Source organism: Lepisma saccharinum, chromosome 3 (assembly GCF_977018435.1).
Source record: "Lepisma saccharinum chromosome 3, izLepSacc3.1, whole genome shotgun sequence".
Taxonomy (NCBI): domain Eukaryota; kingdom Metazoa; phylum Arthropoda; class Insecta; order Zygentoma; family Lepismatidae; genus Lepisma; species Lepisma saccharinum.
This window is the reverse complement of record NC_139231.1, coordinates 72,115,685-72,129,155: the sequence shown is the minus strand read 5'-3', so window position 1 is coordinate 72,129,155 and position 13,471 is coordinate 72,115,685. Positions and strand designations below refer to the sequence as shown.

At 38.5% G+C, this 13,471-nt stretch overlaps 1 protein-coding gene across 2 annotated transcripts in view; it reads left to right on the top strand.

Annotated features, from left to right (window-relative positions):
* LOC145985844 (uncharacterized) overlaps positions 1-13,180 on the top strand; it is a 44,820-nt gene extending 31,640 nt beyond the window's left edge. For both annotated transcript variants that reach the window (XM_083119942.1, XM_083119943.1), the window contains exons 8-10: positions 7,591-7,786; positions 9,598-9,752; positions 12,809-13,180. In XM_083119942.1, coding sequence (XP_082976068.1) covers positions 7,591-7,786; positions 9,598-9,752; positions 12,809-13,091 — 634 coding nt within the window. In that variant the 3' untranslated portion in view covers positions 13,092-13,180. The remainder of the gene's footprint in view (positions 1-7,590; positions 7,787-9,597; positions 9,753-12,808) is intronic.
* Positions 13,181-13,471: the final 291 nt, after the last annotated feature.

The window sequence follows — 13,471 nt, the reverse complement described above, 5'->3', positions numbered from 1 at the left end:
TGTGCCTTCACTGGGTATTGAACCCAGGAACCCTTGATCGGAAGGTGACGACGTTACCATTATGCCATTGAGAAGGCCCAGGTTAGTTCATGTAATTTAACGTTGCTTATATGTACAATCAGGCTAGATAGCAGTAACACCATTGCCTTATAATGAAAGGATCCCAGGTTCGATACCTGGTGGAGCTCACACTTGTTTCTGATCTCACTTTAAATTCTAGTCCAGTCTCGATTAACCTATATGTGCATGAAGTGGACTTACAACAAAACTCAAACAAACACGGGAAGGGGAAGCGAGACAATGGAGGATGACAGGAAAGAGGTCAAAAATGGAGGTAAGCATAAGCCAAAGGACTTGCTTAGGAATCAGAACAGTGGAAATTGGTTCATAGTTCACTTTGTTCCAAGAGAACAGGAATACATATTCTTTTAAATCTTTTTCCTGACATTACTGTGATATCATGAGGAAGTGATTCCAACCATTACCTGGCATGGGCATGTTTCCACACCCTGATGCATGTGCTTCTTCTCATAATTCCTACTGCACTGTAACTGAATGTGCAATTGCAAAATCTTGCCTTCTTGTCAGGCAACACAGTTGCTTGACCTTGAGACTATAATTTTGTCAGCTGGTGGAGTGACTGAAGAAGGGAGGAAGAATCATGCTTTTTTAAATTCACTTACTATATTTGTGACTGGATAAGATGAACATGGCAAGTACTTCTGTGTTTGTTTCTTGCTTGTAGTAGGTTCAGACAAACGGGGGAAAAATGGAAGCATTCCTACCTTCCCTTCCTACCAGTCACTCCAATTTCCTGATTAAATTTTAAAAAATCACAGTCACACATTCAGTTACTGCTCAGAAGTAGCACTGAGAACAAGCATATGTATAGCAGACATCAATGGTGAGTGAGGGAGGTTGCATTCACAAGTCGAGGAACATTTGGAATAGTTGGATCATGATAACCCACCAATGATTATACATTGTAAATTCTTCTTGCAGTTATCAAATTGTACTTCCATGGCATTTAAATGCCTTTGTGCCAAGAAGAGTTAATGTCTATATTTATTTAAGATTCAAGGAGACCAGTTATCAACCTGCATTCAATCTCATGAGGTTCCAAACATCATCATGCTTCCTGCAAATCTATTCAAATAGAGGTGTCAAGAAGGTTTAAATTAGCTAGGATTTGCAATTTTATGCTATGATGAGCACAAACCTTGACTTGATTTTATGTATGGATAATTGCATGAACAATATTTAAATATTTTGATCAAAACCATAACATACAATCACACTGTAAGGTGCTTGAAAATTATATTAGAATTTGTTATTTCATTTATTATTGTATTGTGCTTTAATTTATCTTTGCTATGGTGTTTAGTGGTCACAAAACTAATGTTAAATATTTTCTTGTCGCATTATTGCAAGCTTGATACTTGCTTGATACAAGTAATTATTGGCCTATATTGATATGAAGCAGATGGAGCATGTAGTTTCCTATTCACTATAAGTACTGGGCATAGTTCCTATTGTCACAGTATTCAGTGACGTATAAAATCACAGTTCAATAATTATCATTTTGTATAATTAATCATATTATGGCTTATGTAAAGTTACATAGCATTTTATAGGTTTGTCGCGTGTTACTCACAAATCCAGAATATAGAAAAGGAAAGTTAAAAATCGTACTTACGTATGTGAGTATAGTGCTCTTATTGTAGAACGACGTTTCAGAGATTGACTATCTCTTTCCTCAGGTTCGTATAAAAACTAAGTACTTGGCATAGTACTGCGTCAAAAATGTAATATGAGGATTGTGGTTAAGGGTTGGTTAGGGTACATTTAAAATATTAAGTTTTTGCTATTAGAAGTACGTAAAAAACCAAGCCGTTCCCTAATAAAACTTGTACAGTAGACCTATTCACAGGTAAAAAAGTTAAAAAAGTTAAAATTCTAAAAAACCTGCATAAATCACAATGCAACCTGCAGGTTTGGCCTTTCCTACCCAACTGTGCTTATCTATCCACATGAAGGTCAATTCTCAACGAATATTTCCCCTCCCCTTAATTTTCTCGTTTCCCCTTATTACGTCACAAATCCAACGTGAATTCACGTTCCTCTCTTGCAGCTTGCATAACTTCCGGAGTGACGTGGAAACCGATATTGGGTTCAATCTTCCAGGCTTTATCCCATTTTTTGAGGAAATTGATCCACCCTTCTTCCAAATTTCCTTCGTTCCTATTAAGATTACTCTTCCCCCCCTACAAATACTCGCTGTTTCATACACGTTTCTTCCTAATTTCCTCCCCTCTTTCCTGATTACCTCTTTTTTTGCGATTCTATGCCCACTTTCCAAAATATGTTCTGAGAGACCCGTTTTGGGAACTTTTTCCCTTATGTCCTTTTCATGCTCGCTCCATCTTTTACCCATATTTCGGCCCGTCTGTCCTATGTACTCCTTCCCGCATTGGCATTCTATTCGATAAACCCCCTTCTGTTTTTCCGGTATTTCCCTAGTTGTCTTTCCTTAACAAAGAAAAACGTATTCCTTAACTTTTTTATTAGGGTCGGTAGACTATGCAATAATGAAAAAGAAAAAGACAACGAAATTCGGTGGATAAGAAAAACAGGATTAAAAAATGGATACACAAATAGAGAAATGGATAAGATAGCGGAGAGAGCACGGAAAATTATTAGGAAAGAAGGGGATCAAAAAGAAGGGGAAAAAATCGAAAATAGGAGGGTAAAGTACGTTGGCATCCCTTACCATCAATCCGTATCGGAAAAAATCGGAAAAATAACGAGAGATTTTGGAATCGTTTGCGGGATGAAAGCACCAAAGAATGTAGAAAAATACTTCACCGATTATAAGAAAGGAAAGACAACTAGGGAAATACCGGAAAAACAGAAGGGGGTTTATCGAATAGAATGCCAATGCGGGAAGGAGTACATAGGACAGACGGGCCGAAATATGGGTAAAAGATGGAGCGAGCATGAAAAGGACATAAGGGAAAAAGTTCCCAAAACGGGTCTCTCAGAACATATTTTGGAAAGTGGGCATAGAATCGCAAAAAAAGAGGTAATCAGGAAAGAGGGGAGGAAATTAGGAAGAAACGTGTATGAAACAGCGAGTATTTGTAGGGGGGGAAGAGTAATCTTAATAGGGACGAAGGAAATTTGGAAGAAGGGTGGATCAATTTCCTCAAAAAAATGGGATAAAGCCTGGAAGATTGAACCCAATATCGGTTTCCACGTCACTCCGGAAGTTATGCAAGCTGCAAGAGAGGAACGTGAATTCACGTTGGATTTGTGACGTAATAAGGGGAAACGAGAAAATTAAGGGGAGGGGAAATATTCGTTGAGAATTGACCTTCATGTGGATAGATAAGCACAGTTGGGTAGGAAAGGCCAAACCTGCAGGTTGCATTGTGATTTATGCAGGTTTTTTAGAATTTTAACTTTTTTAACTTTTTTACCTGTGAATAGGTCTACTGTACAAGTTTTATTAGGGAACGGCTTGGTTTTTTACGTACTTCTAATAGCAAAAACTTAATATTTTAAATGTACCCTAACCAACCCTTAACCACAATCCTCATATTACATTTTTGACGCAGTACTATGCCAAGTACTTAGTTTTTATACGAACCTGAGGAAAGAGATAAGTCAATCTCTGAAACGTCGTTCTACAATAAGAGCACTATACTCACATACGTAAGTACAATTTTTAACTTTCCTTTTCTATATTTTGCTTATGTAAAGTGTGAGGTTTGGTTTTTTGTCATTTGAATATTCCCAGTGAGTATATGTGGAAAAATTGAAATTCGAACAAAACATCGGGAGTTGGGGGACAACAATAATCGTCAACACGGCGAATGTACATGAAAATAGGGCAACCGAAGCGGCACGTTATGAATGGAAGATGGATTTAATTTCACCAAGATAAACTCAATATTCACTCCATAAAGGCGAATTGGTTTTCATCAGAGATTCACAGCGGACCACGGATTCCCAGATAGACGGCAGGCAGGCGAGAACTTAATCCCCTGCACCAAACTGAAGACATGCCCTTTGACCGCATTTAGACACAATAGAGCCGGGGTTGTTGTACCCTGCTCGAACCGAAGCCATGCCAAGTGTAACGTCTTTCCAACTGACATTTTTGAATCTCGTATAAATCTACGGGACTTCGAATTCTCCACGCAGTTTGACAGAATTTTTGTGGCGAGAGCATCTCCGTGCTAGACTCCCGTGCACCTATTGTTTTCGTGGACTTTGTTTTGTTTGCATACCGTCGGCGAGTAACCGCCTCTGAAGTAATTTGCGTGTGCTTGTTTCGGTGATATCATTCACTGGTGATTTGTTTTTGTGAAACAAGGACAATCCAGAACCATGGGCGGCTAAGACGAGAGAGAGAAGGGGGCTGTCAGCTTTCCCCGAATCCCGCAACGACGCTGTGCCACTACCATCCGGTGCAAAGCTACAGCCGATGCCAACGCCACCGACACACCATGCTGTGAAGCCAACCAAAGCCGACGCCAAACTCCATCCACCACGACGCTACAGCTGAACCTCCAGTGCCCATATGGTAACGACAGAGAGACGTCCGACGCCAAGGAGGAGGATTCCAGACTGGCACTTGATAGATGCCCGAGAGAGAGAGAGGACTCCAGACCGACGCTTGGGAGATGCCCGATGCCAGATAGAGGGAGGATTCCAGACCGACATTTGAGAAGCTACAGCCGACGTTCGAGGCAAGAGCGTACAGCCGACACTTGAGAGAAAGGATTGATACATGACGTCCAGTGAAAAGTGAAAGTGCCAGATATCGTCGACCCTTGAAGGAACATTTTTTGCCACTAAAGGAATCTAGTGTGAATTCCCGTATCCAGGAAAGATGGACGGTCCGACGGTGAAGCAGAGTCTGGGTAGAGTATTCCTCAGCAGGTTCATGTTCAAGTACGAATGTATTGTTTTGTGTCGACGGCCGTACCATAAAAGCCGAAATCATTGATTCGCAACGTGACTCAGTAATTCCGAACCTAACTTTTGTGTCTTGTATTTTGAGTAATGGTTATATAAAGGTCGTTTCATGTTTATATTTTTAATATTTTTGATTGTCTGCATTTAAAGATAAAAGCTCCTTTTAATACGTTAATTTTCATTTAACTTGTCAAAGTGTGCTCCATTTTAGTGTAATAACCGCCCAGTCGTTTTAATTAGCTTATCGAAGGTCGACTGATTAGTCTTTTATTTGTTGAATGAGTATGTTAAATTGCAAGGTCGTGCGAGTGTGGTATTCTTTATTGTACAGTGATTTTGTAATTTTTGCTCGCGCCGATGATTAATTTGTGTATTCCGGCAGCTGGAGCTAATTAAGTTCTGCATCACTATGTAGAGGTGTAATTGTTCTCAGGGACGAGAGAGGCTTGTGTGTATTAGCCCCGTCCGAGAAACTTTGTATATGTCATACTTGCAGCTTTGATGCATATGTTCATTCGAACGAAAGGTTCAACTATGCCGACCTAATTTTTCTGATAATTGTTTTTCCGAGGGCTGGCGCATATTGATAGAAATGAGCACAGGAGCAGGCAGACTAACGACCTAAATTCAAGTTAATGTTTAAACAAAAAAGGAAACGGTACGTTGATTAAACCCATGACATGTATGTGTATTTCCATGTTGACATTCCCCAGGAGAGTGAATTAGTGAGAGAATGAATCAGGGGGACATGTAAGATGTTTGTTATCCCAATATTTCTTTGATTACAATATATCCATATTTTACCGTTCGTCCGAGTTATCATTTGATGCTTTCAGGTACAATGCTATTTGCTGTGTTTTTGTTTCAGTGCAGACAGATGTCAGGTAGATTTTAAGGTGTCATATTCCAAGATATTTTATTCCCACCTTGCACTAGTACAACAACAATGAATGACAGTCTCAGAACCTGAACTAAAAACCTGGATCGTTTGCAATCATGAACGGCACCTCCTGTCTATTGTGACATTTGGCTGCATGCCGGGGAAAGAAAAATATGTCACCGGGGGACCGGGATGCGATCTGTAATACTATCAGTTGTTACATAGATTTCTGCACTGACTGAAGAGTTCCAAGTATCGTAGTTTCAAGCTGCTTCACTGCATGTCTCAAATATAATAATTAAGAGAGTTCCAGCAGCAGTTGGCTGTCAAAGTCATTTTCAGTAAGCTTCAGGCAACAAACAGTAGAACAATGGTAAGAACAGATTAGAAACATTTGTAAAGTTGAAAAGTAGTGCTGAGCCATTAGCAGTGATATGAGTATCAGAAAGTATCATTTGGATACCAGCCAGTACTTTTCTGGAGTCTGGGTCTCACTAAGTCCACAAAAATGCAGTGTAACACTTTGTGAAGTTAATGGATTTTGTGATTAAATTATGAATATTTTACAGCAAAAATCTGTAGATTGCTATGATGTACTTCCAATGGAAAATCAAATTTATGAATTTTCTGTGCTACTTTGCATAGTTACAATTTTCAAGTATCTGTATCCATGAGAATTGGTATGGGTTGAGTGTTATCAGTTCAACTCTAGTGCAAAAGTTTTTGGTTCTTGTCGTGGCTATTCAGATCCAGTGACGTCGACACTTGGGGTAGCAATCAGTGGCATGCTCAAGAGGGGTTAGTGTGGGTCATGCCCCTCCCCCTTTTAGGGCCCAGTATTCCTAAAAAAAAGGATGTCAATAACAGGAAAAGATTGCAAAATGATGGAGTACTAAAAAAAAGTACATGTAACCCCCAACCCCATTCAAAAATAAAAAACGATTTGATTTGACTACTAAGCCAGAGATCCTGGGTTCGAATCTTGGCTTGGGCATGGGTATTCTTTGTGTCCCTTCATCAATTTTAAGGTGGCAGAGAAGTGCATTGAATTTAAGCTTCAAATATAAGGATAGCCTTTCATAGCAACTCAAATGTTATTATTAACCATTACTCCAACATGCTCATTCTAATCATCTTCGTGATTAGCCAAAAGTGGTGGAAAAGCGAAGTAAAATAAACCAAATCAAGAAATCAATCAATGATTTGATTTCATTTTTGTTACTTAGCGTCGCTTTTTTGTAACATTTGGTTAATTGTGAAGACGATAGAATAAAATTAATGAAGGGACAAACACAATGAACACCCATGCCCAGATTGGGGTTCGAACCAGGAACTCCTGGTGTCGTAGCACACTGTGATAACCACTCCCCATGGTTGGTTGATTTGGTGTTTTAAGTCCACTTTATGCACAGAAACAAAACAGGTAACAAAACACACTTTTTTGTAGTTTCTTCAATAATATTCATTTGGCTTTTTGCGTTCTGAGAGAATTGTTGAGAATAATTTAATATTAGGTACCCTATGCTAGTGGAGTGTATGCTTTTCATTCAGGCACTACACAGAATGCTTACTATTTCATGTCAAATTGATACACTAACAATACATTATTAGGAATCAATAATGCTATAGGCATCACCACATGCACAAAGTAGGAGCAGCTTACTCTCGGATTTAAAATACTACAAACAAGTTTGGTCAAAATAGTGCAACATTTCATTCTATTATAGGATTGGGGATGGAAGTTTATTAAAAATTGCAAGAGGACTGGAGCACAGTGAATCCCTTACAGAACTATACCTTGGTGAAAATCCTGTTACTTCTGATGGTTTAATGAAATTTATTAAGCCATTAGCCCCAACAACATCTTGTGTTCTAGAACGACTTGACTTAAAGAATGTCATGGTTGATAAGAAGTTTGCAGAGGTAAGATAAAAAGGTATCATTTAACTTAATTATCTTCTTAAGACACATGCTCAATATAGCATAATCTTTCTTGTCAATGTACATCGATAAAAAAGAAAACAGTACACAAAACATCAGACTAAGCGCATTTGCACATGTACCGATAACATTGACGGCATGCCCTACCTTGATATTGAGTGCACCAAGAAACAATGGGGCTAAATGGGACAGCCACACACATAGCCCTGTAAGATAAATTTCCTGGAAGGACCCTTCGATGGTCGAAACCGTGCGGAGCTCCCCTCGACACATCGAGAGTTTGGTCCAGCCCCCTTGTGCCTTGAGCTATGAAAATAGGACACCGACCCAAGAAATAAAATTTAGCTGGAAAATGTTTCGAAGTAGGGTAGCGATGTTAACCCTAGCATAATTATGCTAAACCTAGCACAATTTGAGTTTCATTGACACCTGTGTTTGCATAATGGGAAAATCTAACATAATTTGCAAACTTGCTCCTCTGGGAAGGAGAAATTCGCTTCAAAGAACAATATTTTGAGAAATTAAAAATAAATTGACTTTCAGATCTTCTTTCCGATCCAAGGACATGCCTTTCCAACCACACCCTCCCCTCTTCATCTTTTCTTTATTCTCCCGTTTACCTCGCAAGGAAGATTTCATGGCAAGAACCAGTAGAAAGTTGTGGGGCACAAATAAGACAAATGTTCCACTTTGTGAATCATCTCAAACTTTTTCTACTTCAATGTTGAACTCATCTCGGAAAATAGATGCATAACTTAAAATTACAATCATCCTAAAAATAATCATAACAACAAATTACTGTTACTAATTATCAATAATAATTTATTGTTATTATTTAGATTCTAGCGCCATTTATCAGCATTTAGCATAATTTCACAGATTAGTTTATCTTATTGAGAGGTTGGCAATGCAGTGCAGGAGCCATCAGGCTTTCGTGCCTTCTCTTCAAGGTCATGTTGAGAACTCTGATTTGTGTCGATGCGTGTGAAAAACACGCTGTCGGCGTCGACGCTGTTGTGGAAACTATCCTGTAAAAAAGAGCGGTATGTGTGCAAGCACGCTAAAAGCCTGAGGTTTTGTGGGTTTCTCATATGTACTGTCAAGGGTAGAATAGAGAAAGAGTTGAAACTACACTTGAACCAATACTGATGCCAATGTATGTGTCAGTTGATACCAGTGGTATCAGAAAGTATTGGTTCAAATTAAATAACTAATACCAGCTGATACTTGGCTATTTTTTGAGTTGAGTTTTTTTGTTTTAAGTCCATATTATGCACAGAAAGGCTAATCGGGATTGGAACTAAAACTTAAAGTGAGATCCAAACCACTATGTGCCTCCACTGGGTATCGAAGCTGGCATTACAAACCCCACAACATGAACTTTAAAAAGAAAACAATTTTGCAAAGATCAGAATGCCTGGTCATCCTTATTGTTGAGCATGATGTGATTTGACAAGAAAGAATGATTTCTTAAAAGTCTTATTTGTGAAACCGAAATATCAGATATCTACGTATTGAATGTTATGACATATTGTCGCTCATCTCATGTAGGTGTGTAAGCATCACTTTGAAAATTTTCTGCAGTGATTTATATCTGAGGAATTAGTGTATGCACCATAACTGAGAAAACTTTTTTTTTTCACACCTGTCACTTTCAGAAATATTCAGCTATAATAACCAAGAGTTTCATGTCAGCCTACAACACTTAGCATATGGTATATTTCTTTTTAAAAAAATGCAATTGGTGCGTACACTACAATATGAGAATAATGAAATTTTTTTAATTTCCACAGGCTGCAAAGCAAGTTATATCAAAAAGAGAGAATTTGGAAATAGCATATGAAGGAATACTAGATAATTTTGTTATCAAAGGACCCGATATGAAGAAATTACTTCTTGCAAGAGCTAAATTTGAAAATGGGAAATTGAGAAAACCTATTAACTTTGGGTACGCATTAATAATAATATAACTTTGTAGCACTATTTAGAGAATTACGAGAAAGTTGAGATGTGAAAGATTAATAAACCATGTATATTGTTCACTAAACATGTTTTAAGAATTATGTTCCTTTTATGCTGTATGATTAGAAATATTTTATAGAATGCAGAGAATTTGAATTTATTGATTGACAAGTTAGTGCAACATCAAATTAAGCTTGAACAGTAGGGTGGTGTGAAAAAAACTCTTAACTTTTAAAAAATTTATATATATATATATATATATATGAGATTTATATATAATGCCTAGTGCAGAAAAGATGCTTTCCATGGAATATACTTTTCACAAAACCTCTTGAATTTTTTGGACAACTCCTTAGGTTGTTGCATTAGCCCTAAAATGATATCATAAAGGCAGATAGATAACCTGAAAAACACCACTAACCTTTTGCCGCCCAAGCGTCTCGAACGAGATACCCAAATGTAACCCTCACTGTCCCAAGTGTCTCGATCGAGACGCTGTGTCAAGGTCGTAGTTTTTACGTTATAACTTTTCTATTTTTGGCTAGAATTTCGATTTTATTTTTTTATATTGTTCCTAACACATGTATTTAACAGAAATGGTTTTTTGCATTTTTTTTTGTCTTCATGAAAATGGAGGGGAAAAGGCGGGAAAAGGTACTTCTCTTTTACAGCTCTTTTCAACGTCAAATTTTTGCCGACAAAGGAAGATCGGCTTTGTTGTTCTAAAGCAATGCTTTTCACTCCCTCCTGCTAAGTGGATTCGAAGGAAGCTTGTTTATCAGTATCCGGTGTCAAAATGAAAGTCTTCCATGAGGGTGCAAGCAGGGGGTGGGGGAGGGGGAGGGGGAAGACTGGTTGTTGAATCAGCGTTGTGAGAATGGAATTTCGAAGCCCGCTGAAGGAAACCTTTGTTTTTTTTTTTAGCACAAGTGTCCACAAGTGGCAACAGGGGTTACCCAGCATTGTCTAAAAATAGAATTTCAAGCAGCTGCAAGAATTGGCGCTCATTTTTCACTACGTTGCAGCTTTTCGTCCGTGAATGTTGTGCGTAGGTGTCGTTTTGTGCCCAAGTGCAAGGACATTTTTTGGGTGAAGTGACAATTTTTTAAAATAATTTTTTGGGGTTTTCTCCCTTCCCCCTCCATATATACGCCAAATTTGCATAAATTTTGCATTTTGACATTTTTTTTTCGGGGGGGGGGCGGTGGGAAACAGCATTTTTTAAAGAAAAATATTTTTGAGGGGATTTCCCCCCTTTCCCCCTCCATATGTACGCCGAATGTGCATAAATTATATATCGTCTGAATCTGTGATTCATTCTGCGTACAACGGTATATCTTTCATATCTCTAGGGCATTTAGTTTCTGAGCTATAGTCATTTCAATGTAACTCTGCATTTTGAAGCTTGAATCAGTGGTTTGGCGACCATTCCTTTTGGGGGTACAACTCAAGTTACATTGGTCATATGATAATAATGAAAATATTTTTGTGTTCCTTACATGTCAGCGATAATTTCTATGTGCATTTTGAACTTTTCATATCCTTTTTTTCGGGCCCCTTTCCCCTCCATATATACGCCGAATGTGCATAAATGATATATCTTCTGAATCTGTGATTCATTCTGCGTACAACGGTATATCGTTCATATCTCCAGGGCAAATAGTCTCTGAGCTAAAGTCATTTCAAGGTACCGCTGCATTTTGAAGCTTGAATCAGTGGCATGCCGACCATTCCTTTTGGGGGTACAACTCAAGTTACATTGGTCATATGATAATAATGAAAATATTTTTGTGTTCCTTACATGTTAGCGATCATTTCCATGTGCATGTCGACACTGTCATGTACTTTTTGCTTGAGGGGAGGGTGGGGGAACAAAATTTTTTTTCCCGAAATTTTGGAATTTTGAGAGTTAGCCCTCTCCCTCCCGCCACATATACGCCGAATTTGCAAAAATTTCATATACTCTGAATCTCTGGTTCATTCCGCGTTCAACGGTATATCACTCATCTCTCTAGGGCAATTAGCCTCCGATCTACACTCATTTAATTGAAACTCTGCATTTTGCTCAAAATCGGCTCGGGACAGAGAGGCTTACATGTGAAAAAGGCCTTGGGTGGCAAAAGGTTAAAACATTGTCGGGAAGTCCTGAATATTTCCTGTTCTGAACGTCAGGATTTTTTCCCGGTCCCAATCCAATCACGACTAAGCAAAGTTCCAATACGATACATCACATCACTTTTTTTCTTGTGAAAATACGTTTAATTTAACCTAAATATATAGAAATATGGTTCTTAAATATGCTGTAAACACAATAGTGAATAATATTTTTAAGCTGAATAGTAGAAGCGTGGGGATGCAGTCCAAGGCATCATGCTTTGGGCTCTGGCTACAGGACGTATGCAGGTTTGAGTCTCCTGGGGGAAGGGTAACAACTTTTCCCCTGAGATTTCAACCTGTGTATGGGACAGGTGGCCATCCACTATCATGAGGAAATTGGGGAGCTACGAATCAGTAGCGTAACCTGGTCATGGAAACCTACAACCACCACTAACTGGTTGGATGATCTTCCACCCTGGCAGGTAGGAGTAAGGCCGGCAGTCTGTAGGTAGGCCCTGGCCTTCACAGGCTGTTGCACCAGTTATTATTATTAGTAGTATATTACATAAATATATGATCACGGGGAAACTTATTGGAAAGTTCTGTGAAAATCGTAGCTTAAAAAGGGACTGAACGTGGGCCTTTAGCACTTTGTGCCAATCTCTGGCCTTCCTGCAATTGTCGAAAGGAAGAAGTCAAGGTCTGGTGGGTTGATGATGGTGGATGAGAGTAGTTCTCATCCCCACTATACTCAAAACAGAAGAATAAATCAGTGAGAAACGATTTTGCATATTCAGGATGATTCTAATGTGCAAGGGAGCTTTCGGACCAAAATGACAAGATTTTGGAGAAGTCCTGGTTTGACCTCATCCTAAACATCCCATTTATTTGGTATTACACAAACCTAACAGAAGCAGACACTTCACTACAATCTTTCTATTTCAGCCATTTCATTCTTGCACTGCCTGATGAAACAGTAAAAGGAGCTGAATTTGATAAGAGGATGGCAGGGCACAAATTGAAGATGGCAGATACCCTGGTGGATGAATTAAAAAAAGCTTTTGCTGTTGGGAAGAACCAAGTGGACTGTAGAGCAATGAAGGAATATTATCTTAAATTATACCCAGACACAACCCCTCCTGCACCCAAACCTCAGAAAGAAGGAAAGGAAAAGAAGAAGGGGGGAAAGAAAGAAGGAAAAGGGGGGAAGAAGGGGAAAAAGAAGTAGTCAACACTTTTGAAGCACTCTTCACGTATTGTTAATGAAAGATCAAATTATAAACTGGAAATGCAAATGTACTATGTATCTCATGGAAAGCTTCTTATCTCCTTGTAATTCTTGAGGTTGAATAAAATCTGATTCTCTATACATTGTAATTTTTATAAACTATCATTAATGCAAAATAGTAAATACTTCTCCACAATTGCTTATGTTACAATCTCCTCCATAACAAATTACTGAATGATTTATAATATAAATCTAATGGTAAAAAAAAGTAAAATATGTCAATGTTTTGTTCCAAAATACCTGAGATCATCTTCAGGACAGGAATTAAATAATGAGAGGGTGATGTGGGCTGCTGGAAAGCCGATAAAGCAGCTTTTAGT